General features: G+C 40.6%; 3 protein-coding genes across 3 annotated transcripts; 2 read left to right on the forward strand and 1 right to left on the reverse strand.

Moving 5' to 3' along the window:
• Nucleotides 1-117: 117 nt before the first annotated feature.
• LOC132285527 (tetraketide alpha-pyrone reductase 1) lies at nucleotides 118-2,336 on the forward strand. Its single transcript, XM_059787720.1, has 6 exons — nucleotides 118-244; nucleotides 393-565; nucleotides 1,125-1,313; nucleotides 1,518-1,680; nucleotides 1,785-1,977; nucleotides 2,163-2,336. Exons 1-6 carry the CDS (start codon nucleotides 118-120, stop codon nucleotides 2,302-2,304), a joined length of 987 nt encoding a protein of 328 aa, XP_059643703.1. The 3' UTR covers nucleotides 2,305-2,336.
• A 671-nt stretch (nucleotides 2,337-3,007) lies between these two features.
• LOC132293768 (uncharacterized) lies at nucleotides 3,008-6,239 on the forward strand. Its single transcript, XM_059791381.1, has 2 exons — nucleotides 3,008-5,023; nucleotides 5,126-6,239. Exons 1-2 carry the CDS (start codon nucleotides 3,689-3,691, stop codon nucleotides 5,939-5,941), a joined length of 2,151 nt encoding a protein of 716 aa, XP_059647364.1. The 5' UTR covers nucleotides 3,008-3,688; the 3' UTR covers nucleotides 5,942-6,239.
• A 10,192-nt stretch (nucleotides 6,240-16,431) lies between these two features.
• LOC132293769 (alpha-1,3-mannosyl-glycoprotein 2-beta-N-acetylglucosaminyltransferase-like) lies at nucleotides 16,432-23,544 on the reverse strand. The gene is made up of 16 exons (XM_059791382.1): nucleotides 23,330-23,544; nucleotides 22,949-23,002; nucleotides 22,291-22,367; nucleotides 22,152-22,197; nucleotides 21,961-22,023; nucleotides 20,963-21,029; nucleotides 20,817-20,885; nucleotides 20,647-20,716; nucleotides 20,461-20,522; nucleotides 19,685-19,775; nucleotides 19,495-19,588; nucleotides 18,152-18,214; nucleotides 18,020-18,058; nucleotides 17,765-17,935; nucleotides 16,960-17,087; nucleotides 16,432-16,776 (listed from the first exon to the last, which is right to left on the reverse strand). Exons 1-15 carry the CDS (start codon nucleotides 23,396-23,398, stop codon nucleotides 16,971-16,973), a joined length of 1,152 nt encoding a protein of 383 aa, XP_059647365.1. The 5' UTR covers nucleotides 23,399-23,544; the 3' UTR covers nucleotides 16,432-16,776; nucleotides 16,960-16,970.
• Between the last annotated feature and the right edge of the window lie 1,496 nt (nucleotides 23,545-25,040).

The following is a 25,040-nucleotide window of genomic DNA, read 5'->3' on the forward strand; positions in this document are numbered from 1 at the left end:
CAACTACTACCAAGCAGATGGCCAAAGACCATGTTCATATATACATATTACAGTTGTGTATATATATGTTGGATGTAGCTTTTCTTCAAACTAGGCTGAAACTTGAGCCAAAAAAACATGCATCAAAAGTTTGAATCCAAAGGCAAAGTTTGCGTCACTGGTGCAGCTGGTTTTCTTGCTTCCTGGTTGATCAGGCGACTCCTCTTGTCCGGTTATCATGTCATAGGCACAGTTAGGGACCCAGGTCTCTCTCTCCCCCCCTTCTATATATATACACACACACACGTCAAAATGCATGAATCTGCAGGCAGCATATTACATGTCTACTCTAGTATGTCTGGTTCTATGCATTTTATTTGCATGTAAACTAAACTGTTGTTAAAAATGGGCAGGAAATAATAAGAAATTATCGCACCTATGGAGTCTGGAAGGAGCAAAAGAGAGGCTGCAATTGGTGAAGGCCGATCTAATGGAAGAGGGAAGCTTTGATGATGCAATCATGGGTTGTGAAGGCGTCTTCCACACTGCTTCGCCTGTGCTGAGATGGCTTTCGTCTGATCCAAAGGCAAGTCTTAATCCATTAGTGTTCCTAAACTACTGCAATGAACTTTTTTCTACAGTAGACCATAAAAAGTTGCATAAACATACATAGTTGTATATGTGTAGTTAAAAAGAATATCTACAATGTTTCAATCCTCATTAGTTTTGGAAACGAAGCTCTACTGGAAAATGCAGTGAAAAACTATATTATATCTTTTGGTGATTTTTCATTATGGTGTTAATGTGTAAATGGTTATGCACCATGTTTTTGGTACATTTATCTTTTGAAACAGGACACCTGATTCTGAGCTTGAATTTGTATACAATACTAACATATGTCTTTTTTCAATTGCAATACAATGTCTAGCTTTTTAAACACAAATTCATAAACAACTTTTGGTGATGTTAATTTTTGAAAAAAAAACTTTTGGTGATGTTTTAGTGTAGTGTTAAGCATGAAAAATGAAAGTGTTTGGTACATTTATCTTTTGAAACAGGACTTGTATTTTCAGCATAGCATAATGAGTACACTAAAAATTGAAGATGAACACCAACTAATAGATTTCTTCCCCATATTGCAATAGGCTGAAATCTTGACCCCTGCAATTGAGGGTACATTGAATGTGATGCGTTCATGTAAGAAGAATCCATCACTAAAACGCATTGTACTCACCTCATCTTCTTCAACGGTAAGGGCAAGAGATGATCTCAACCCGAATGTGCCTCTGGACGAGTCATCTTGGAGCTCTGTGGAAATTTGTGAGAGACTCAAGGTACTGCACTATGCTATGATACCACCAAGCCTTTAGCATGGGTGGTATCTCCTCTACCTCCCAAAGTAAACACTGAGACTTCAAACCTCACTTTCGGATTGAAATGGTCCAGAATCCCAATTTTGATATAGGTATGCAGATTTGGAGCTATTTATCCTCTACCGCGCACTCAAACTCTGTGTTTTTTTTCTTCTTATGTTTAAGATATGGTATGCTTTATCGAAGACCTTAGCTGAAAGAGCAGCATGGGAGTTCTGCAAGCACAACAACATTGACCTAGTGACCATTCTTCCCTCATTTGTTATTGGACCTAGTTTGTCACCTGATTTATGTACCACTGCATCTGATGTCCTTGGCTTGCTTAAAGGTACATATTTTCACTCTCCTTATTATCCAACTACTAGTTCACACATTGCAACTCTTTTTTTAAGTAATTGGTTGTATATTTCTGCTGTTTCTTTGAATCAATAGGGAAAACTGAGAAATTCCACTGGAATGGAAGGATGGGATATGTTCATATTGACGACGTCGCGCTCTCCCACATCCTTGTTTACGAGCATGAAAATGCTTATGGAAGGTACCTCTGCAGTTCAAAAGTTGTCGATAATAATGAGCTAGTAGAAATGCTATCGGCGCGCTATCCAAATTTTCCTATCCCCAAGAGGTTAGTATCTAAGCAATGATCTAAATTTTGATGGTTGAGTGCCTCCCATTCTCATTCTTACACTTTTCTCAGCTATTCACATCAGACATATAATTTTTTATGAAAAGATTCATGTGTTTGTGTGTGTGTACATGGACTATCACAATTTTAGTTATTTACTGATTCTGAAATGTGGACTATTTCAGGTTCGAGCCACTTGATAGGCCACATTATGATTTTGACACCTCTAAGCTAAAGAGTTTAGGATTCAAGTTCAAGAGTATTGAGGAGATGTTTGATGATTGTGTTGCATCTTTGATCGAACAAGGCCATCTTTCTTCAGCCTAGCTACAACAACTAAGTGAATCATATATATATGTTTTAAGTTGAACCTTAAAGTTTACTTTGTGTCTTTTTCTTAATCTAACTTTATGCGACTGATATATATAGCCACCACATTTATTGCATGAATGTGGGAAAATTAAAGTTCACTATATATTTTTATGGATTTATGGGTGACAAAAGGAAGAAATAAACCATATGTATAGGATCAAAAAAAAAAAAGTAATCAGAAAAATATTGGGAAAATTACATATACATGAAGTTAGGGAACCTTTTTTACAGTCACATGAAGTCAATCTTTTCAAATTTTAAGTGATTTCTTCAAAATTGCTGAGGTGAACATGAATAAACGCTGGATTATTTTGAATTACTGTTTCATATAAAGAAAATAGTAGTATTATAGTTTCATCACTGGATTATAATGATTATTGTGGCTATATATACACTACAACAAATTAGGGTTTTAGCTACGAAAAATTTCGTATCCTACGGAAAAACGACACCAGTAAGTTCCACAATCTCACCCAACCATCATCAGATACAATAGTGAAACATCATTATACCTATTCTTAAAGCATTATCAACTAAAAGATAGTAATTAGCCAAAAATCAAGAAGAAACACAGCACACGATTTGAACAAACAATGGAGACAAATGAAGAAAGAAGTAGCAACAACAATCACAATTACAACAACAGTGGTGAAGATGCAAGAAACTCCTTCTATTCTTTCTCTCTCTAGAATTCTTACACCTCAACCCGAATCAAGATCCCTCTCCTCTTCATTCCAACTCCTATTTATAGATATTTACAAGATATTTACAAGATATTTACTAATTGCTGGACCTGGGCCTATTCCTCAGTAAGCCCTGGTCACTCTTGATGGGCTTACTCCCGCTCGGCCCATATGGCAGTGTCTTTTTATGGGCTGACCCAGCTGTTCGGACTGAAGGTTGTGTTTTGCGAGTCGGACCTGGCCCATGTCATCCAGGGCCTCCTCAACTGCCCCCATAATTGCCCCTTATTTAATAAGGGGTAATTATTGATGGCGTCTCATCATGACGCTGACGGCTCGAGATAACCACGTGGGGGAGCGAACGGTCAGATCCAGAATCAATGTTCCGGGGTTCGAGGGATTTCTTGCCTTCCCGACGCTTCGGCCCTCGGGCCCCCTTGCCTATATAATGCTCTCGAATTCCACTTCACTTCCCTTTACCGTCTCCATCATCAGCCAAATCTCCCTCTTTCTAGAACTGTGCTAAGCCTTTTCCGGTGAAATCCTTCGAGAGTCATTCTCCCAGCGATCTTGCAGTCCTCCGAGGTTAGTTTCGTTCTTTTTACTTTCGGCAGGCTTCCATTTTCCCTCTTTTAGATTCTTCTTGCACTTCCACCATGGTTGTAGATCTGGGTGTCCTTCGTATGAGACTTAGGCTTCCTGACAACATCGTAGTTAGGGTTTGCCCCCAAGACGTTAATATTACGACCGGCGCCGGCCTCCTGCCCGGCGAAGTCTTATTCACAAACCTTCAACTGAATGTTGTTAGGTTCCCTCTGCACCCTTTCTTTAGTTACGTCTTCAACAGATTGGGGATATCCCCTCTGCAGGTCAACCCCAACTTCTTTAGGATCATATCTGTTATGCTCTTATTGATGCGTGACAGAAATCTGGACCTTGACCTCATAGACCTCCTTCTGTGCTATAAGGTCAGTAAGATCCGTACTAACGAGCCCTTCTACCACCTCTACCCGTTCGAGAAGATGTCCATATGCACTGACACAATAAAATCTGAAAAGGGTTGGAGGGATAGCATAGTGGGTATTAGTGGGGCTTGGTCTTCGCCGGCTGCAGAGGATTACCCTATCCCGAGCGCCTTTGGTGTCTGCTCTGTCTCCTCCTATAAAAAATTCAAATCCCATAAACACGACTGCCCCTGTGAAACATGCGTTCCTCGTTTTTGCACTTACTTATGCCGCTCCTTGGGAATACCTTGTGATGACTTGAGCTACAGTGTTTGCAGGGATAGGACCAACTACTTGAAGAGATACGTTCTGAACGATATTCCTTCCTGCTCAGATCTCCTCACTTCAGACAACCTCTTCGCGCTCTCATCACTCGGCTACAATATGAGCAGACTGCAGATTCCCTCTTTTGGCAGGAGGAAAAATACTCCCCCAGTCATTCCTGCTGCTGGGGCGACCTCCTCTCCAGCGTCGGCTTCTTCTTCAGCCACCATATCTGACACTGCCCCGAGCGCAGTGGCTACTAACCCTGCTGCCAGCGCCCCTGCGGCCAACCAGAACGCGCCCTCCCCAGCTACCATAGCTCCTGCTGCTGCGGGGGGCGGTCGGGACAAAGAGCGAGGCAAAAGGCCTCATCCTGACAGTGAAATCGACCCTGAGGAGGAGCCTCTTATTAGAAGGACCCGAGTCTCTGGGCCGGGTACTCTCTTGCACCGAGCGATCAGAGCTCCTTCTCACTCTGGGCCTCCTGCAGCTGGTGGCTCTGCTTCTGCTTCAGGCCCCCCTTCTATCCCCAGCTTGCCGCCATGGGCCCCTCGGTACACTCGAACGGATGGGACGTTCGTGAAACCGAACGAGACCATGCTGAAGGATGGCCAGACCGCTATGGCCTACTACAGGAGCATGTGGACTCCGAAGGACATTGAGGCGGCAAAGGGCCTTTCCCAGAAGGACGTGTTCAGTCGCTTTCCCCAATCTGCTATGGAGGTGACTTTTATTTTCTAACTCATGAATTCTCTTATATTACTTGGTCTTGCCTTCTCCCGTTCTGACTATCGGTTTAACCGTTCTTATTGTGTACCTATGCAGACATTGTTTGGGATGATGGCCATGCAGAAGCAGGTGGAAATGGGGAACGCCAGGGCCCGAAAGTATTCTGACAGCCTGGAGGTGGCTAATAAAGAGAACGACCTCCTTGCCATGAAGAATACCGAGGCGCTGGTTCGGCTTGACAAAGCCGAGCAAGAGAGAGATGTCCTGAAAAAGGAGAATGATTCCCTTCAGGATGAGAAGGACGCCCTCCAGCTCGAGAAGAGCGTCTGGCAGACTGAGCAGGAATCACTCAGAGAAGAGAAGGCAGAACTCCAACGTCTTCTAGCTGATGAACAGTCTGCTCGGATGGCTTTTGAAAAAAGAGCTCTGGACGAGCGTACCGCTCTGATCGACGTTATCAGCAGAGTGGGTGGTGGGATGCTAGCCCTTCATGCTCGGTTCTCCAGGGTCGGTGCTCTTCGGTATGCTCAAGGATTCCGGGAAGGCTTCGCCGACCGGGTTCCGGATGAGGGACAGACCAGCTCCACTCCGGATGAGGTAGACAAGGATCTGGGGATCGAGCCTCTGGGGGTTTATGTCGACCCAGAACCCACCGAAGCGGAGCGTATATTTGATGAGTGCCAGGACATCGCATCCTCAAGGATCATCACAGCTCCTCCTGCCACTCTGCCACTGACCGCTCCCCAATCGTCGACCGTGGCTCCCTCTGTAGCCACTGCTGACGCTGAACCCCAGCCGAACGACTCAGTTATTCACCTGGATTCCCCACCTCATGAAGGTGAGGCGGCTGATGGGGCCGAGGAGGCGAGTCGGCAGGACCAGGATGCTGTTGGTACTGAGGCGTCTAGCTAGGGCTCCTTCGAATTCTTCCAGTTCATATCTTCTTGTAATGATGGACACCTCTCTTTTGTAAACTAAATGTTCAATATTAATGAAATGGCCGAACTCTTTTTCTCTATGTGGTGTGCTCTGTTCAACTTATCTTCAGTACATATATATCTTTTCTCTCTTTTTCTTTTTATATTAGTTTTGCTGTGTGTTTGTACGGCAAGTGCCTGGCGCTCGGCTAGAATGCCACTTGCCACTTGGCTTTAAATTTTTAGCAAGTGTCTGGCGTTCGGCTTATAGTGCCAGCTGCCACTTATCTTGCTTAAGTGCCTGGCGCTCGGCTAGAATGCCACTTGCCACTTGGCTTTCAATTTTTAGCAAGTGTCTGGCGTTCGGCTTATAGTGCCAGCTGCCACTTATCTTGCTTAAGTGCCTGGCGCTCGGCTAGAATGCCACTTGCCACTTGGCTTTCAATTTTTAGCAAGTGTCTGGCGTTCGGCTTATAGTGCCAGCTGCCACTTATCTTGCTTAAGTGCCTGGCGCTCGGCTAGAATGCCACTTGCCACTTGGCTTTCAATTTTTAGCAAGTGTCTGGCGTTCGGCTTATAGTGCCAGCTGCCACTTATCTTGCTTAAGTGCCTGGCGCTCGGCTAGAATGCCACTTGCCACTTGGCTTTCAATTTTTAGCAAGTGTCTGGCGTTCGGCTTATAGTGCCAGCTGCCACTTATCTTGCTTAAGTGCCTGGCGCTCGGCTAGAATGCCACTTGCCACTTGGCTTTCAATTTTTAGCAAGTGTCTGGCGTTCGGCTTATAGTGCCAGCTGCCACTTATCTTGCTTAAGTGCCTGGCGCTCGGCTAGAATGCCACTTGCCACTTGGCTTTCAATTTTTAGCAAGTGTCTGGCGTTCGGCTTATAGTGCCAGCTGCCACTTATCTTGCTTAAGTGCCTGGCGCTCGGCTAGAATGCCACTTGCCACTTGGCTTTCAATTTTTATAGTAGACCATTGGAAAAGAAAATTCTTCTCTTCTTTTTTTGTAAACTCCGGTAACTTGCTCATTCATATGTATTTGATTAACAACAAATAACATCCAATTAAAACCAGAACTTAGCTTCTATTGATAGTACCTCTTCAGAGACGTGGCGTTCCAGGGCTTGTTGACCAACTTTCCCGCCATGGTTTCCAACGTATATGCCCCTTTGCCAATGACTTCTGCAATTCTGTACGGGCCTTCCCAGGGTGGCATCATTTTTTTGACCATCCCCACCTTTCTTTTCAGAACCAGATCGCCCGGGGCAAAATCCCTGTGTTTTACTCTCTTATTGTGACTATTCGCCAGCACTTGCTGATACGATGCTAGCCTTATAGCCGCTGCGTCCCTCCTTTCGTCTATCATGTCGAGGTTCAATCTTAACATCTTGTCGTTCTGATCTCGACTCCATGCTAAGCTTCTGATAGTGGGGACTAAATGCTCAACCGGTATAACTGCTTCGGTACCATACGCCATCGCGAACGGGCTCTCCCCAGTCGGCCGCCTTGGGGTGGTTCTGTAAGCCCATAGAACGTTCGGGAGTTCTTCCAACCACTTCCCCTTATGATCTTCCAGCTTCTTCTTAATGCAGGCGAAAATGGTTCTGTTTGTGATTTCTGCTTGTCCGTTAGCCTGAGGATGACTTACTGCAGCCAACTTCTGGTTGATTCCATACTCCTCCAGCAGCTTTCTTACTTGCCTGCTGTCGAGGTTTGTGCCATTGTCCATGACTATTGTTCTGGGAACACCGAAGCGGCAGATAATGTTGTTCCAGATAAATCGTCTCACCTGAGTCTGAGTCACGCTAGGATACGGTTCTGCCTCCACCCATTTAGTGAAATAATCCGTGGCCAGTAACACATACTTGTTCTGAGCTCTTGCAGTTGGCAGAGGACCGACCACATCCATCCCCCATTGCGCGAAAGGCCACGGCGAGGCCATTACGTGCAATTCTTCAGGTGGTTGGTGGATCATTGGTCCATATCGTTGGCACTTATCACACCTTCGAGAGAACTCCTCCGCATCTCTTGACATGTTTGGCCAAAAATACCCTTGTGTCATTGCTTTATGCGCTAACGATCTTCCCCCAGAATGATTGCCACACACACCCTCATGAATAGCTCGCAATACCTGCTGCGATTCCGCGGGGGTGACACATTTCAAGTATGGGCCAGAATAGGACCTTCTGTACAGCTGGTTCCGCACGATGGCGTACTTGGCAGCATTCTTTTTGAGTTTCCTAGCTTCATCCCTTTGCATAGGCAAAACGCCATCTCGAATATAGGTAATGATTGGGTCAATCCAACTCGGTTCATACGGTATGACGTTGACTTGCCAAGGGTCCGAGACCATCGGTTCTTCGAAAATGGACGGCTGGGTCACTATTCCCACTGGAATCACCCTCGCCAATGTTTCACCACAACTTGAAGCACTGCATGCTAAACGGTCTGCATCTGCATTCTGTTCCCTCGGCAACTGTATGAATTCAATCTTTGCAAAGTCCTTGGCTCTACGCAGAACGGCAGAACGGTATGCCCCCATCATGTCATCCTTGGTTGCGTACTCACCATTTACCTGCCGAACAATCAGCTGCGAGTCACTATACACTGTCAAACTTTTGATCTGTAGCTCTTTGGCCAACTTTAATCCATTTAGCAACGCCTCGTATTCCGCTTCATTATTGGTGGCTCGGAACTCAAGTCGGAGTGCTTGGCTCAAGGAAGTACCTTCTGGGGTTTGCAGTTTGATCCCAATTCCAGCCCCCGTCGGGTTAGAGGAGCCATCCACAAAAAGTTTCCAAGAGCCGCTTCTAAGGTCCTCTTCCGTATCTTCGGCATCACATTCTAGTAGGAAATCGGCCACCGCTTGCCCTTTAATAGCTGTTCTCGGCTCGTACGTTATGTCAAATGAACTCAACTCTATGGCCCACTTTGTCATTCTGCCCGAGAGCTCTGGCTTGTGCATGAGCGTTCTGATTGGGAAAGTTGTTAGAACAGCTATGGAGTGGGATTCAAAATAATGCCTTAACTTTCTTTTTGCATTTACAAGTGCAAGTACCACCCGTTCGGCCTTTGAGTATCTTTTTTCTGCCTCCATCAGTGTCTTGCTTACATAAAATACTGGGTATTGCACCCCTTCCTTGCAACGAATCAGAACGGCACTCGTCGCGACACCAGATACTCCAAGATATAGAAATAACTTTTCTTCCGGTTCTGGGGCTGACAGGACTGGCGGATTCTGCATATATTGCTTCAAATGAGTCAATGCCTGTCGTTGCTCATCCCCCCAGACCTGCCTTCCATGGCTCCGAATCGTGTCAAAGAATGGTTTGCAGTGGTCTGACAACTTTGAAATAAATCGACTTAATGCAGCTATTCGTCCTGTTAGGGCTTGCACCTCTCTGATCGTCTTTGGCTCGGCATTCTTAATCAAAGCCTCTGCTTGAGCGGGGCTAACTTCGATGCCCCTGCGGTTGACCACGTGTCCCAGAAACTGCCCGGAACTCACACCGAACGAGCACTTGGTCGGATTGAGCCTCATCCCATATCGCTTTAGTACATCAAATACCTCTTGCAGATGCTTCAGATGATCATCCTTTTTCCTACTTTTCACCACCATGTCATCAATATAGGCTTCGACAATCTTACCCATTTGATTCTTAAAAACTTTGCTGACAAGTCGTTGATAAGTTGCTCCCGCATTCTTTAATCCAAAAGGCATAACCTTGTAGCAGTACGTTCCTCGCTCGGTGACAAAAGAAGTTTTTTCTTCATCTGCGGGGTCCATAGGAATCTGATTATAACCTGAATATGCGTCCAGAAAGGTTAAACGCTCATACCCCGTGGTGGCATCCACCATTTGATCAATCTTAGGCAACGGGAAACTGTCCTTCGGGCAGGCTTTGTTTAAATTGGTGAAATCAATGCATACGCGCCATTTCCCATTTTTCTTCTGCACCACAACGACGTTGGACAACCACTCAGGGTAGTGCACCTCTCTGATAAATCCCGCATCAAGCAGCCTATCAACTTCTTCCGTTATGATCTGATTACGTTCTGGAGCAAATCTTCGCTGCTTCTGTTTCACTGGTTTGAAATTAGGATTGACATTCAGGGAATGACAGGAGACGGAAGGACTAATTCCAGGCATGTCGAGATGACTCCATGCAAATACGTCGACATTGTGGGATAAGAAATCCACTAGCTCTTGCTGCTCTTCTCTGGTCAATCTTATACCCACTCTGGTAGTTCGTTCTGGCCTGGACTGATCGATCTGCACATCCAGAAGGGGCTCCTCGGTCAAGTCGGCTGACTCCTCCACCCTATTCTGCTCGAGTGGAGGTTCCTGTAATTGCTATCTGGGGCTTGTCGACCGGACGGGCGCCTTTCCCTTCCCTGCATGCTTTAGTGTGACGGAATAACACTCTTTGGCTGCGACCTGATCCCCCCGAATGTCTATCACTTTATCTCCATCGGGCCCGAGGCACCTCATGACCTGATGCAGAGTTGAGGGTACACCTCGGACTCTGTGAATCCATCCTCTTCCCATCAGGAGATTATACGAGGGGTGAATTTCCACAACCACAAAAGTTTCCATAAGAGCTCGCTCTGCAGCTTGAACTTCTACTTCCACCATCCCGACGGGTTCCACCCTCTTCCCATCGAACCCTAACAAGGGATTTCCGGTGGGCTTGAGCCTCTCTGGTTTAATGTCGAGCCTGTCAAATGTGTCCCTTGGCATAACATTCGCACTGCTCCCAGGATCGATCAGAACTCTGCGCACCAAGCACTCTGCCACTGTCAAACTGACTACCAACGGGTCGTCATGAGGCAGTTGGACACGCTGCAGGTCTGTCCAGTCGAACTTTATCTGCATTGACGGGCTCTGTTGGTGTAGAGTGGTCACATTGCCGACCCTTTTCTTCATCTGTGCCTGCCGCAGGCGCACCCGTAGCAGCTCATCTGGCTCTTCACTAGGCTCGGGTCGACCATGGATAGCATTGATTATACGAACTGGTTGCGAATTGTGGGAGCTCTGTTTATGACTCCTTTTTATTTGTTCCACTGGTCGATTCTGCTCCATCGCCGAGCCTTGAACATAACTCGCAAACTCCCCTCTAGCTATCAACATCTCCACTTGCCTCCTCAGGTTCCTGCATTCGTTAGTCTGATGTCCGAAATCAGAATGAAAAGCACAATGTTTAGTTTGATCCCTCTGTTCGAGGGGTTGTCTAATTGGCAGTGGTGGATGAAACTTGTCCTTGTTCTCCTGATATAACCTCGCCAGAGTGACCTTCAGCGGAGTAATCAACTCTTCCTCCCTGGACCTTTTTTCGGCCTTCCAAGTGGTCTGACGTTGCGGCTGAGCCTGCTTCTGCCTGATCTTTGCCTTGGACTTTTCCTCGGTCGACACAAACGACGTTGTCCGAGCATTAGCTGCCTCCTCTTCTTCGAGGCGCACAAAGCCATCGGCTCTCTCATTGAGTTCGTCCATGGTAGCTGGCGTATTCACTACCAGACTGGTGTGAAACGGAGTTCCGCGTGTCATGGCTAACTTGAAGGCTTGAACTGCCGTAGTAGGATGGCATTCGATTACCATACTCTTAGTGAGATTAAACCTGGTAAGAAAGGCCTGGAGCCGTTCATCCTTGTGTTGCCGCATCGTGAACAGGCTCGAGATGTCCTTCGGCGGGCGTTTGTTCCCGTAGTACTGGCTTATGAACCGATCGCACAGGTCCCTGAAACTGCCAATGGAGCTCCTAGGCAAGTTTTTGAACCAGCTGAGCGCCGGTCCGGCCAAACTTGTAGGAAAGCATTTGCACATTAAAGAGTCGTTTTCCGTGTTCAGGGCCATTTTCAACTGGATATGATACACATGATCGATCGGATCGGTTGTTCCGTCAAACAGAATAAAGACTGGCATAGCAAACTTCCTTGGATGCGGCGCATTCAAGATCTCGTCGGTGAATGGTGAATCCACCGTCCGAGCTGCGGATCGGAGAGCTTCATTCTCTCTCTGGAGTCCGGCGGTAGCTCTGTGAGTTACGGTTCTGCCCTCCGAACCGTGATGAGTGACAGTAACCATGGAGGGCCGGTAAGACGGATCGAACGACCGTTCCTCTATGAACTCTCTCTGCCAAGGCGACGCTACTCGACGGCGATCTACCTCCATCACTTCCTCTCGGTCAAACCTTTCCCGCTGCGGATCAACGTGAGTCGAGCCTTCGTGATCTTCAACTCGACGAACATTTGGCGGCGAATTGTCCATCATCCTTTCATCACGGTGGTGAGCTGACTGATTGTTCTCGTTCTGATCGCCTTGTTGCGCGATACTAGATGGAACACCTCCTTCTCCGACCGGAAGCGGATGCGAGACTGCGGGTATTTGCCGATGCTGCAATCCAGCTTTCAATTCTGCATTTTCTTTTCTGAGAGCTTCAATCAAATTCATCAACTCTTCAAGCTTTGTTTGCTGGACAGCCTCCATCGGATTGGAGCTTTCACCTATCATTATTCCCGAACGGAGTAAAGGCATTAATCTCAAGCTCGCGAGTAGATCTAAGCTTCGTGAGTAGGAATTTTTAGATCTGGCTTCTAATTCTCCGAATTATGCTCACTGTTTACAAGATCTGAATTGCCTGGACTCTAAATCCGTCAGATCCTGTCACAATCGAGCAACTCGCGGTTGCGTAGATCTGAAGTCACTCCTGCCAAAGCTTCAAGAATCGTAATTCCTCCAGAGTAGGTCACAATCGCTCAGATCTGGATTCAAATCCGCAAGATCGAGTCTCGATCAACCGAATTGGTTTGAATCCATTCCATCCTCCTCATTGATCAACCAAACTTTTATGCGTTTCCCACAGACGGCGCCAATTGAAGATGCAAGAAACTCCTTCTATTCTTTCTCTCTCTAGAATTCTTACACCTCAACCCGAATCAAGATCCCTCTCCTCTTCATTCCAACTCCTATTTATAGATATTTACAAGATATTTACAAGATATTTACTAATTGCTGGACCTGGGCCTATTCCTCAGTAAGCCCTGGTCACTCTTGATGGGCTTACTCCCGCTCGGCCCATATGGCAGTGTCTTTTTATGGGCTGACCCAGCTGTTCGGACTGAAGGTTGTGTTTTGCGAGTCGGACCTGGCCCATGTCATCCAGGGCCTCCTCAAGTGGTGACAACAAAACAACAATAAAAACAAAAGCAAGCTATATAAAAGCAAATGGGATTTCATTCTCACCTTGAATATATATATTATCGAAATATAAATAAATCAGTTCTAAACACAAATGGGAATTCTAGGAGAACCTTTTTCTGCAAAAACAAGCTCACTAGTTCATCACAAAGGAGCACCAGAAAAAAGATTTTCAGTTCCAACCAACTAGACTCTTGACATGAGTGATCTTCTGAGCAGGATAATAAAAATATTTTCCCTCTTTACTACTCCTACACACAATAGCTTTCAACTCCTTACTCCTCAAGTTGTACAAGTACCACCCTCTTCCCTCTAAAAACCCCATGTTATCCGGATCATGTCGAATCATCATCAATCCTCCGTCATTCCCCATAATTTGAATTGGGAAAAACGATTCACTCAGTAAGAAACTCGACAGACTGGTAGGCCGACCAACAATCGAAAGAAGACATATTTTGTGTTTCATAACCCAAATATGATTACCTAAATCCTCCAACATCCATAGCTCCAATTCCATATCAGTGGCCGGATTCGAGAAGCAGAGCGATCCCTTCATCTCCAACAAGTTGCAGTTCATCAGTAGGTGAGTAGAATCCGTTTTCGGTTGACACGGCAAGCTTAGTCTCTGCATAAATTCCTCTTCAGCAATGTCCACCGACTGTATAAAAGCCATTAGAGGAGTATCAATTCTCTCAATATCGTAGGTGTATGCCAACCAAAACAACAACCCATTCACAGTGATTGGCTTGCAAATAGCTTGCATGAAAAATGTTGATGGATTGATCAACTCCCTCCATTCACAGCCCCGATCACTGTCGTCTACACTAATGACGGTGATCTTCTCAAGAATCCTACGTATATCATCACTAAAAACCACAACCTTATATTTCCGAATCGAAGCATCATGGACAATCGAAAAATTGCAACCAATCATGCTCAGGTTTGAATTTGGCGGCAAAAACTTTTGGCTACCGGTAACGGGATTATAAACACACAGTTTCACTACTTCTTCAGCATGACCACCACCTTTTTTTATGGGGTGAGAGAAAGTGAGAGCTTCAAGAAGTAATAAACCATCGGTGGAGGCAACAAAACTGGAGTAACCTTTGGGGAAAGTTACAGCCAAATCTATGGAGTCTGTGTCTTGGAAATCCCAAAGAAACGAGCCGGCGGACATTAAATCTGTGATGATGATTGCAGGGTTGGGTTTCCATGTGTGAAGATGAGAGCTGATAAATTCAGGATGAGAGATGATGGTTTTCCACAACTTGCATACTATTTTGAATCTAACAAGTGATTCAGCTGGTACTCTTGTTAGTATCTCATAGATGATGACTCTAGGGAGTGAATTGAAGTTGTTTTTTCTCATGGTGCTTTGCAATTTCTGGCCTAGATTACTAACTCTGTATCCCACAACATTCAAACCAATATAAATAAATATTAATCGTGTGGATTGAGATAAAGTTTCGGAGTTTTGATATAATATAATTTTTGTGTTTTAATGTATATAGGTACATAAGTTGATGCCAACTTATGAAAGGACTCTATGAATGTGGAACTCTAATCTATGTGGTCTTCTTTTAATTATTATCACATTCATGTGATTTGATGTTGTAGATGTTGCATGCACTTGTGACTTGTATTTGGCTTGTTTGCGTACATTTCTTCTCTTTATTTACACAACTTACCTATTTCTTCAAATATATATACTTGACTTGATCCAAGAAAAATACACTAGTTCAAAACTTAAAATTTACATTTTCTATGAAATTTTGAGCATCATGTAAACTATCATGACTACTAGGCAAACTATTTAATTACCCAAAATAATTGAATAAATTCAGTCATTCTCTCTGTATTATTTATTTATTACTTTTCTAATTTTGTAGTTACTATGCATGTGGGATTTGAACGAATCATATCGACGGTTAGTGGGGTCACCAACTCTGTAGTGACTAGTTAAGTACTTAGGGCATAGTTTTATTCTCTTCATCCATATCTTTATTTTCAAATTGTCACTTTGGCAAAGTCTTCTAAATAATTTCACTTCCTTTTCTTCTAAGCATAATTAAGTCCTAAGATTATCATTTTTTCTTTTATTTAATTAATCAACCACTATACACTCTCGTTTCCTATCTTATATATATATATATATATTTTATAACTAATATTATTATTTTATCTGGAACTAAAATAAAATTTTATGACATATATATTATTATGAAAAAAATTCGTGAGGTCAGCAATCATCATAAAACAATAGAAAGAGAACAAGATGAGTTCAGATTAGCCCCCCAGTTTCCTCTAAAAGTTGAAAGAAAGTCCAAGGAAAATTATAGTAACGGGCATACCGAGAAGATATTGAGTAAGCCATGGGCATACCACGTCGTTGGTATGCCCAACCCTTCTACTCAAGCTTATATGGTTCGCAATTAATAAAATTCTTATTTTTTAGTGTTTAGTGAAGACAATGAATATCAAAACTTAATACAAAAAAATACTCATCAATTTTTGACAAATTATTTTAACTTCCGCCAATCGACCTAGATGGTCGCCAAACACTCAAAAATACAAAAAATTAAAAATATTTTACCTGAAAAAATAAAAATCTTATTTAAGAAAAATATTTTATATCAAAACAAACGGAACCTAAAGCCCGATGTTTGGATTGCATAGATGGAGAATGGACTCACTTTTGATTTGTTTTGTTCTGTTGTTTGATCCGAGTTTTCATGGGGTTGAAATCCTCCTCGCAGGCTTGTGCCTTTGCATTTTAAGTGCACGTCTTTTCTCTCTTCATTTGATCTCCTTTCTATTTTTCTTTGCCTCATCACTACATTCTATTTCCATTCCAGGCTTCCTTTGAGGGGTCTATGTATTTTCCCTAATAGTTCGTGTTCTCCTTCATTCATTAATCACTGGCCTCGTTATGGCTTCATTATAGAACTTTCAAAAAGTCGGTTGATCACTCCAGAGTTTCTTCATGGCTTTCGAGCGAAGGTATATTTGGTAGGAGACAAAGGCAATTGTCAAATAGGAGCTAACCTACCTGCACAACATGACTGAAATTACAAGGCCATAACACAACAAAAGAAAGGTTTTTAGACCAAACACCAGAACTTCATTCATTCTCCAACAGCAGAGTCTACAGCCATCTAGATTCTCAAATCCACCTGAAAAACAGACGGAGCAAACATAGAAAATCCATTTCTACACCCATTACATATACCAAAGACCTCTTGCATTGAAATGCCTGTGTATTAGAAAACTAAAACGGAAAAAAACAGAGAATAAACCACACCTTGGATTCATTCACTATCACAAGAATTATTCACTTGTAGCTACAATGTAACTGAAGATAGATGTTGAACACAACAAATATTAATGTTTTTTCTTGCCACTCAATAAGAATAACAACTAGTATACAAAGATGTGGCATTTGTTACATTTATGTGGTTATAGCTACAGAACCTTGTATCAAGAAACTGACTGTAAAATGGAAGACTTATCTAGATGTCTGGAATTTGATATTATAATTGGAGTGGGAGTTGCCATTGATCTTCAAAAACATTTCTCTTTCAAACGAGCCTCATTCAAAAACCAAGGTGGAGAATGTATTCTCTTTCAATCTCTGTTAACAAGAGAGAGATATTCAGAGCTATCAGTTCACAAAGCCTTTCTCCTATGATGAGTTTTACCGAAATAGAAGCTACAGGTGGCATTTCTTGTTCCTGTTCTAAAGTACCAATTCTATGCTACAAAAGATGATGACATGAAGTTGCAGTACACATACAAACGGCATGCTGTCACTAACCTCGTTCGGTATTAAGCATGTTCAATGCCAAGCTGTTGGAGAGATTCTGGGCCAACGAGGAATACACGTCTTCGGGTTTGGTATCGGAAAACTACTACTCCTTTATATGCTGTCCTTGGCACACCATCCTGGGAAGGGAATGAAATAAAAACAGAAGCAAGATGCTTTGGAAGGAGATTCACATAAGCAATTTCAGACTTATAAATAATGGCAGCCAAGTATGAGGAAGATACTTGATCACTGTTAAATCATCAAGAATGAATGCTGCTTCCCAAAGGAAGGTCAAGGGTTCGAGCCTCAGTGGAGGCATGTGCATGTGAGTACCGACAAAGGAAAAAAAAAAAAAAAAAATGAATGAATGCTGCTTCTTTAAACCCTGTCAAAAACGCCATCTTGCCCTAAGATTCAGGCATTCAAGGGTACAGAACTAAAGCCATGCTTAATTTGTTTTTCTTAATTTAATTTACAAAAAGAGTTGATTCTTAAACCAAAATGCTATTATTAGTATGAATGTGAAAAAAGGCAGAATAGGTGCTACTAATAGTTTTTAAAGAACCAGAAAACAAGGAAATGCATAAACTACCAACAAAACACTTTCCCAGATGTATCAATAAAATAGTGAGTACCAAGTATGGCATTCAAAAATAGTAACTCAAGTCTATCTTTAGAGAGCTCAATGCACTTCCATTGAGTACTGAAGCAAAAGGACTCGTCCCATACCCAGAAAATAACTTTCAAAGTAAAACCACCCAGTTTGTAATTTCAGTCTTAGAGGACAGATATGCAAATAATGAAATTGAACTACCTTCCATTCTTCAAAAATGCCAAATGAGCGTGCAATTTGTTCAAAATCTGGCGGGTCTTCATACATAATGCGTACATCGCCATCTATATTATATTCCTTCAGGACAGCCTCAGCTCCATACACAGGTTGTGCCCTCCTAACCATGTTGGCAAAGTGCAGCACATACTTGTCCTAAGAAGCACAACCCATTCGGTTGATAAAAGTACATATATACTTAGTTCATCTTAAATGATCACTTTGAAATGCATCTTTTACCTCCATCAGGTAGCTCAGATCCATAGACTTCCAATCAACCTTTCAGCAAAAGCAAAAAATTGATAATATAGTATGAGATATGCGGAAACTATTACCAAATGGAAAATTTGTAAGAGAGAAATAATCACATGCCTGTACATCATTCAGCTTAATAGGTTCAAGATATTGTTTGAAGAACTGTCCAAAGCTAGAGCCCTGCAGGGAAATCACAATAAGATACAAAGAAGCAAGATTTTAAGGAAACCCAATCATAAGGACATGCCATGGAATTATTGTCAAAGTTAAATCTCAAGACTCCCAGTGAAGCACCAAAAAAAAAAAAAAAAAAAAAAAAAAACAAGATGATTAGTTTATATTTTCGTTAGATTGGATGTCAGGAAAAGAATGAATGAGGCAGAAGTAAGTCTGAGTGTCACACACACACAGTTTGTAAGCCCACATAAACCACTGTAGTGAAAAATTAAGTGGTGTGTACCATAGAACTTTGTTGGCCTACCAGTAAAACCATAGTTACAAGAAAAAGAAGTGAAACTAGAACACATGATTCAAATATTACCATATATAGCAGATTCAAAAGTGAAGTTTGTCAGGAAACTTTAGTAAAATCAACAACAAATAGTAGTGAAATTGCAGGGGGCGAATTGCAGTGTAAACTTAAAGACCAACTAACACGACCAGACTAAAATGTGGGAAAATTATTTAGTCTTCATAAGCAGAAACAAAAAACAAAAAAGATTATGTGAATCAAATCTATAACAAGTTTCCCTGCAATTCCCAGAGATTTAGAATATTCCTTTTTTTTTTCCTTTTTCTTTTTTTCAATAAGTAATATTCCCATTCTAAAATTGCTTGCATACACTCAGAGATATATGTTGAACCATGGAGGAAAATCAATGACACCATTTAAAAAAATTCGAAAAAAGAAAAAAAAAATGACATACACAACTGCAATATTTTGACATTGATACCAAGAAGTGTCGAGAACTTACAAATGACAGATATTTCAATCAAAAGCTCAAGTCACCTCAAGAAAATCAACATTAACCAGCATCAACATTATAAAACCACAATTTCAAGGGAAAGAAAAAAATTGCTACCATGACAGGAATAAAACAACTAAACGAATATATAACTCTTGGTGCATCATGTATGCAGCGAATACAAGGCTGGCTTTCGGAATACAGATTTTTAGTCATATCAATGAAGATTACCTTTCGCTTGAAGTACAGGGAAAATAAAAAAACCAACTCTAAGAATTTTTTTGGTGATGAAGATAACAAAATATTATGTTTCTGAGTACACATTTTATTCCATGAAACAGGAAACCATCAATGGAGGGGATGAGAAGCATCACAACCATATAGATAAGTAATATTAATGGTATAAGCAAGCCTGTACAAAACACAGTAAAGTAACCCTAAGATTGAGTGAATTGTGAACAAGATCTATCCTTATACTAACTTTGACTTACGTACATGCTCGCCGAAATTATATGTTCTGCACACTTCTGGTCGAATAAACTGGCGACCTTTGTGATTCTCTTTTAACCTCAACCAATCATCCCAGTAAGTGAAACTTTTGTCAAGGAACATGTTTAAAGGAGACACATCAGAACAATATCTAAGTTTTAAAAACAAACAAAAATGCACAAAACCACAAGGATATGCCTTTGGCCACTTCGGAGATAGTTCCTCCCAAATAGATTTAGACAGCATCCAGCCAAGTCCAGGAAAAAAGTCCGAGCGATAAAGTACATCTGCAGGGTGTACCACGTAGCAGATCAGAGAATAGTTCTCATTGCTTTGTCTTAGATACTTTTCTTTATATTTTGTCCAACCTCTGCCAAGGAATTATACACATCAGCAGACTGAAGTTGCATATATTAATCTCCTAATAGAAAGTATAAAATACAAATGCGAACAAGCTAAGAACCATGTCTATGAAATGAGCATGTATCAAACTATAACAAAATGCATCTATGAAAGGTTACCATTCGCAAAAGCACTGCTTAGGGACACATGGAGACATCCAGTTGAGATGATTTGACCATGCAACTACCTAAATGCCTCATGCTCAACTCACCAGAGAAAGGAACCCCATGTATAGAGGAGCATGAAGTTGAATATTTGAAGTCAACCCAACCTATTGCTTATGCCCCCAAGTAGTTAGGTATATGTTAGGCAAGTTGAGAATTCAGGCATAATTGCATTAGCTGGAGAAAATAACACTTATCCAATCATTTCTGCAATGTCCCACCCAAAATTAAAGGAAATTTTTTTATGGCATCTTGAGAAGAACAATGGAAGCACTAAGCAGTAATCACTTCAGAGTTACTGCAGTGACTATTACTAACCGAAACCAGTATGCAAGTTTATCAGTTAGCTTTAATTTTGTTCTATAATAATAACTATGATATATTGAGAAAAGTTAAAGGAACTTACAAGGATCCTGCACAAACTGCTTTTGTCCATTGTCATTCCATGAGGAAACAGCCATAATGGACCTATACGGTTCCATCAGCCAAAAAGAAAAAGAAAAAACTCATTCAAAACTAGTGCAGCCTTGATCTTGAACTTCGAAAAAGCAAAATGTAGCTAGAAGAGCTTGAGTTTTGATATAGGACTCACTTGTCACTCTCGAGGAGTGCGGCTGCAGCCTCAAAATAGTCAAAAAAATCTGGGGCGATTTCCATATCATCTGCTATCCATGAAGATATCCTCAGAACATTGCTTTGCATTTTAAAGCAGAAACAAGATAGAAGAAAGTGAAAAGGATACAAAAGCAAGACTAATTGCACCTTCAAGTATGATAACCCGACTAAAATTATGCCTATTAAACAATTGATCCAATGCCCACTTGTAATGACCTACAAAACAATGGCGTGTTTAATTTCGAAACTTGAGGAAGCAAAAGCAAAAAGAAAAAATCAAAAGCAATCCATACGAGCAATCTTGTAGTATGCAATCAACTCCCCAGGCCTTTCAGTTTTCACTGGTTCATCATCTAAATGCTGCAACAAACTGAAGTTAGACTGGTGGCCCAGATTCTCAATTTGTGCCAACCATCTTTAAACAAATATTTAGAACATGAGTCACATTTTTGGATCAAATTAAATTAAGCAAATCCAATTCTTTGCATAGATAAAAATCGTAAGGTCAGCTTTGAAAGGCTTTCAGGTTTCTGACCCAAGCTCAAAGGCAACGGCAAGACAGAGTGAGGCATAAGAGGGTTGGCAGCCAAGATATGAGGCTTCCATTAGGATACAGGCACAGCGGTATGGTAAACAAGTATAATCTATGATGAATCATGGGTGCTTTCTAGCCTCATATTTCCTTAAATTAAACATAGATAATCTACACATCAATCTCAAATTGCCAAATTGGTTTATAGCAATTAAAAAAGCATGCAGCCAGCAGAATGCACCAAGAAATAAATCAGTACTTAAATCTTTTCTAGCAAACACAAAAGGCATTTGATGCTCGCATTTTTTTTCATGATTATTCCCCAATCTTTTCTCTATATTTTATGTTTCATATATTTCAAAGAACAGTTCTTAGAATTGAATGGTTGAGATATTCAGGTTCTAAGTTTTGATTCTTATGAGACATCTCACAGGAGAACCAAATGCTAAAATTTCTTAGTTCCAGACAAGAAGATCAGAAGAAACCATATGAAATGTAGGACACTTAACAATCGTTTCCACTGTCAGAATCTTGTTAACATGACATCTGAATTCGAAATGTTGACACCGACTCCAAGATATCTTCCTAATGGTAAGTAATCGTCCATATTTGACATCATATGAAGTGGTTAGCCCGGTTCTTTTACTTTTAAAGTTCCTAGGATTCATGCATTTTGCCTCTCATTTCTGTCCCATGGTGAGTAATAGACTTCTCAGAAGAATGTGGTATCAAATTACCCGGAAAGAAAAAAAAAATTACCTGCATATAGGTAAGCTGATCATAACTTAAAGCCTTATTTTTGACAATCTGATCCGTACCATCCTGAAAAAAATAGCTACCAACATTAGCTTTCTTGTCCTTCAGCCTTAATATCATTCAAAAGAGATACTTATATCAATAAGCCAAATCTAAATAATTTTAGCAAAAGGAATTCCTAAGAGTGTAGGTACCTGGGACACAAAAAGGGGATACTGTAAAGCAACAGCGCGTTGGTGTCTGGTTCAAATAATTATGCCACAGTGGATCAGATGAAAATATGTGAATCTGAAGTAAAAGCACTAGAAAAATGGTCATGAACTTAAGACATACTTTAGGATAGAATTGATGGTCCTCTCAAGATAATCAGCACGATTGCAAGCCATAATCACAACAGCAGCCACTGGCACCTAATAAACATATAAAATTAGAACAGGGAAAAAGAAAATGCGAAATCCTACATTTCATCCCCCAAAAATGCTGAATTGAGCAAGGAAAATGGTCTCCATAGAGTTTTTTTTTATTTATTATTATTCTAAAAATAGAAGTATGAAAAGAATTAATCAAAAACCTAAAGGAAAAGAATTTTCATATCAGAGATAATTCCATCAATCCTCTTTTATTAGTTAAAAGAGGAACTGAAATTCCATGTGAAAGTAGGATATCATGTTTCAATCAATTTTACAAAAACTTGTTACAATTGACCATATTGTAGATTAAAGTGCACTACTGTGCACAACCACAATCCATCTTCCATACGACAAGCTTATTCCAACTATAATATTTCGTCCATATAATAGCATGAAAAACAGAGAGAAACATATATAATCCGGAAAGTTTTACTTTGTAGCAACATTTTTAATGATATGTGCCCACAAAAAGATTTATAAGCAACATTATAACAATAAGATTGATAGGAAAAAATTTATTTCATATACTCAAAATAGGAACATTAAATGTTGGCAAAGAAATGGAAGGCTAAAATACATACTGCAGTAGCGAGAGGATAAGTAGGATATTCTGGTTGTGTAGCCAAAAGCCGCATCTGAGATAAAAAGAATTCAATTATTAAACTAGAAAAAGCAATATCATGATATCATTTAATCTGCAAAATAATATATGAAATTAAATTAAGAGAGATCACGTTTCCTTCTGATTTATTGAAAACTGAATAAGTATGCCGCCAAACACAGAAAGATCTTCATATGGCAACGGATCATTGTTTCAGGCCAGTATTTCAATTCCTAATAAAGAAATTTGCACACACACACACACACACACACACACACACACACACCCACGTTTATGGATTAGTGTTTGTGCATGTTTATATAAGCCGGTTAGGGTTTCAAACAGAATGGAAGAAAGTAACCTGAATGTAGATGAACGCGAACCCCAGGGCGAGGAGAAGAAATCGATAAGCGCAATAACATTTCGCCATTCCTTTTACTTTGTTTTCATAAATTGATGTGAAAATTTGTGAAGATGAAGAATCGAGATGTGAATTTATCGATGTACGACTAATATCCTCGTTGCAAACAAAAAACACAACTAAATATGCTCGGATTCTTCTTCTAGTCTTGGTCAAGAATGTTGACTCTAAACTGCGGTCAGTTTAGGTTCGTAAGTTTGGTTGGTTTGTAATTTTAAAAATAGTTTTAATAATTTTAAAAATAAAAAATTATTTTATAAAAGATATTTTTTAAAAATTAAACCAAACAAAATTTTTTATATTTGAAAATAAAAATTATTGTCACAGTTACAAATAAAAGCAACCCATTACGGAGTACAAGAAGGGCTGCAAGTTGGGCTTGCCCAACCTAGCCCAGTTAATACAAAAATATAAAATTTATCTTATTTTATTTTAAATATAAAAGTAAAAAAAATGTTTTTTCTTTTTTATCAATTATTAAATAAAATTTGTTTTTAAATCACTCCCAATAAAACTCTAAGGCAATCCAATCCGTGTACATGAAAGTAATTGTAAACACAAACCGTCGTTGGTGGAGAACAAATCGGAGAGAGAGGGGGAGGGAAAGCAGCAACCACCTCACTGCTATTACCATTTATAGTCTCTTCAATCACATGTATAGATATAAATATATATATATATATATATATATATATATATATATATGTTGTTTCTCTCTTTACCATTTCTCCCTTCAATCACATAAACAGATATAAATATATATATATATATGTGTGTGTCAAAGACCAATTAGGGTTTTAGTAAAAGATGTAGACACTTCACATGTATCCCTTCAATCACATAAACAGATATAAATATATATGTGTGTGTGTGTCAAAGACCAATTAGGGTTTTAGTAAAAGATGTAGACACTTCACATGTATAAATACATACATACATATATATATATATATATATAAGATTTGGAAGGAAAGAAAAAAGGAAAAAAAAAAAAAAAAATTGGAAGGTGAAAAAACGAAATGGAAGTTTTTTCAAATTTTCCAGAAATTTTTAATTCATTAATAATTTTTTTAAAATCTTATCAAACTATTAGTATTGCGGCTATGAAGTATTCAATTATTTTTTCAACTCTAATTTTATTTTTTCAACTCTAATTTTATTTTTTATTTTTATTTGTTATTAAATAAATTTTTATTTTAAAATTATTCCGGCTGGCAATTCTTTGATACTGGTTTTGTATTTGTCTCTCTCTCTCTCTCTCTCTCTCTCACACACACACACACACATATATATCAATGACCAATTAATGCAGACACTTCACATATATAGATACATAGCAAATATTTGGAAGCTGAAAAAAAAAAAAAATTTGAAAGTTTTTTTTTTTGGGAGTTGGGTTCGGGTTGAGCTCAAGCCCAACCCGAATTATCTAGGCTTTGAAAGATCCCAATCCGATTTAGGCTAGATTTGTGAATTTAAAAATCCAAGTCCCAAATATTTTGGGTTGGGCGCGGGTTGGCTAGCCCAAGTTGCACCCCAGCATATTACGTTTTTTTTTTTTTTTCAGTTGAACTCTCGACCTTCTATTTTAAAATGTGGATACGCTTGGGGTATTTGTCCCACATCGAATCTGGATGGAAAGTGACAGGGG

This window comes from Cornus florida, unplaced genomic scaffold, assembly GCF_030987335.1.
Source record: "Cornus florida cultivar Cherokee Brave unplaced genomic scaffold, ASM3098733v1 CherokeeBrave_3.0.0_Hap2_Chr02, whole genome shotgun sequence".
NCBI lineage: Eukaryota > Viridiplantae > Streptophyta > Magnoliopsida > Cornales > Cornaceae > Cornus > Cornus florida.

Coding starts and splice junctions, on each gene's coding strand:
- LOC132293768 (XM_059791381.1), top strand. CDS start 3,689: ATGGTTGTAGATCTGGGTGTCCTTCGTATGAGACTTAGGCTTCCTGAC. Junction 5,024..5,125: donor TTCCCCAATCTGCTATGGAG/GTGACTTTTATT, acceptor GTACCTATGCAG/ACATTGTTTGGGATGATGGC.
- LOC132293769 (XM_059791382.1), bottom strand. CDS start 23,398: ATGGCGAAATGTTATTGCGCTTATCGATTTCTTCTCCTCGCCCTGGGG. Junction 19,776..20,460: donor GCAGTTTGTGCAGGATCCTT/GTAAGTTCCTTT, acceptor TACACCCTGCAG/ATGTACTTTATCGCTCGGAC. Junction 17,088..17,764: donor GCATTTTTGAAGAATGGAAG/GTAGTTCAATTT, acceptor TTCCCTTCCCAG/GATGGTGTGCCAAGGACAGC.
- LOC132285527 (XM_059787720.1), top strand. CDS start 118: ATGCATCAAAAGTTTGAATCCAAAGGCAAAGTTTGCGTCACTGGTGCA. Junction 566..1,124: donor GGCTTTCGTCTGATCCAAAG/GCAAGTCTTAAT, acceptor ATATTGCAATAG/GCTGAAATCTTGACCCCTGC. Junction 1,978..2,162: donor AATTTTCCTATCCCCAAGAG/GTTAGTATCTAA, acceptor GGACTATTTCAG/GTTCGAGCCACTTGATAGGC.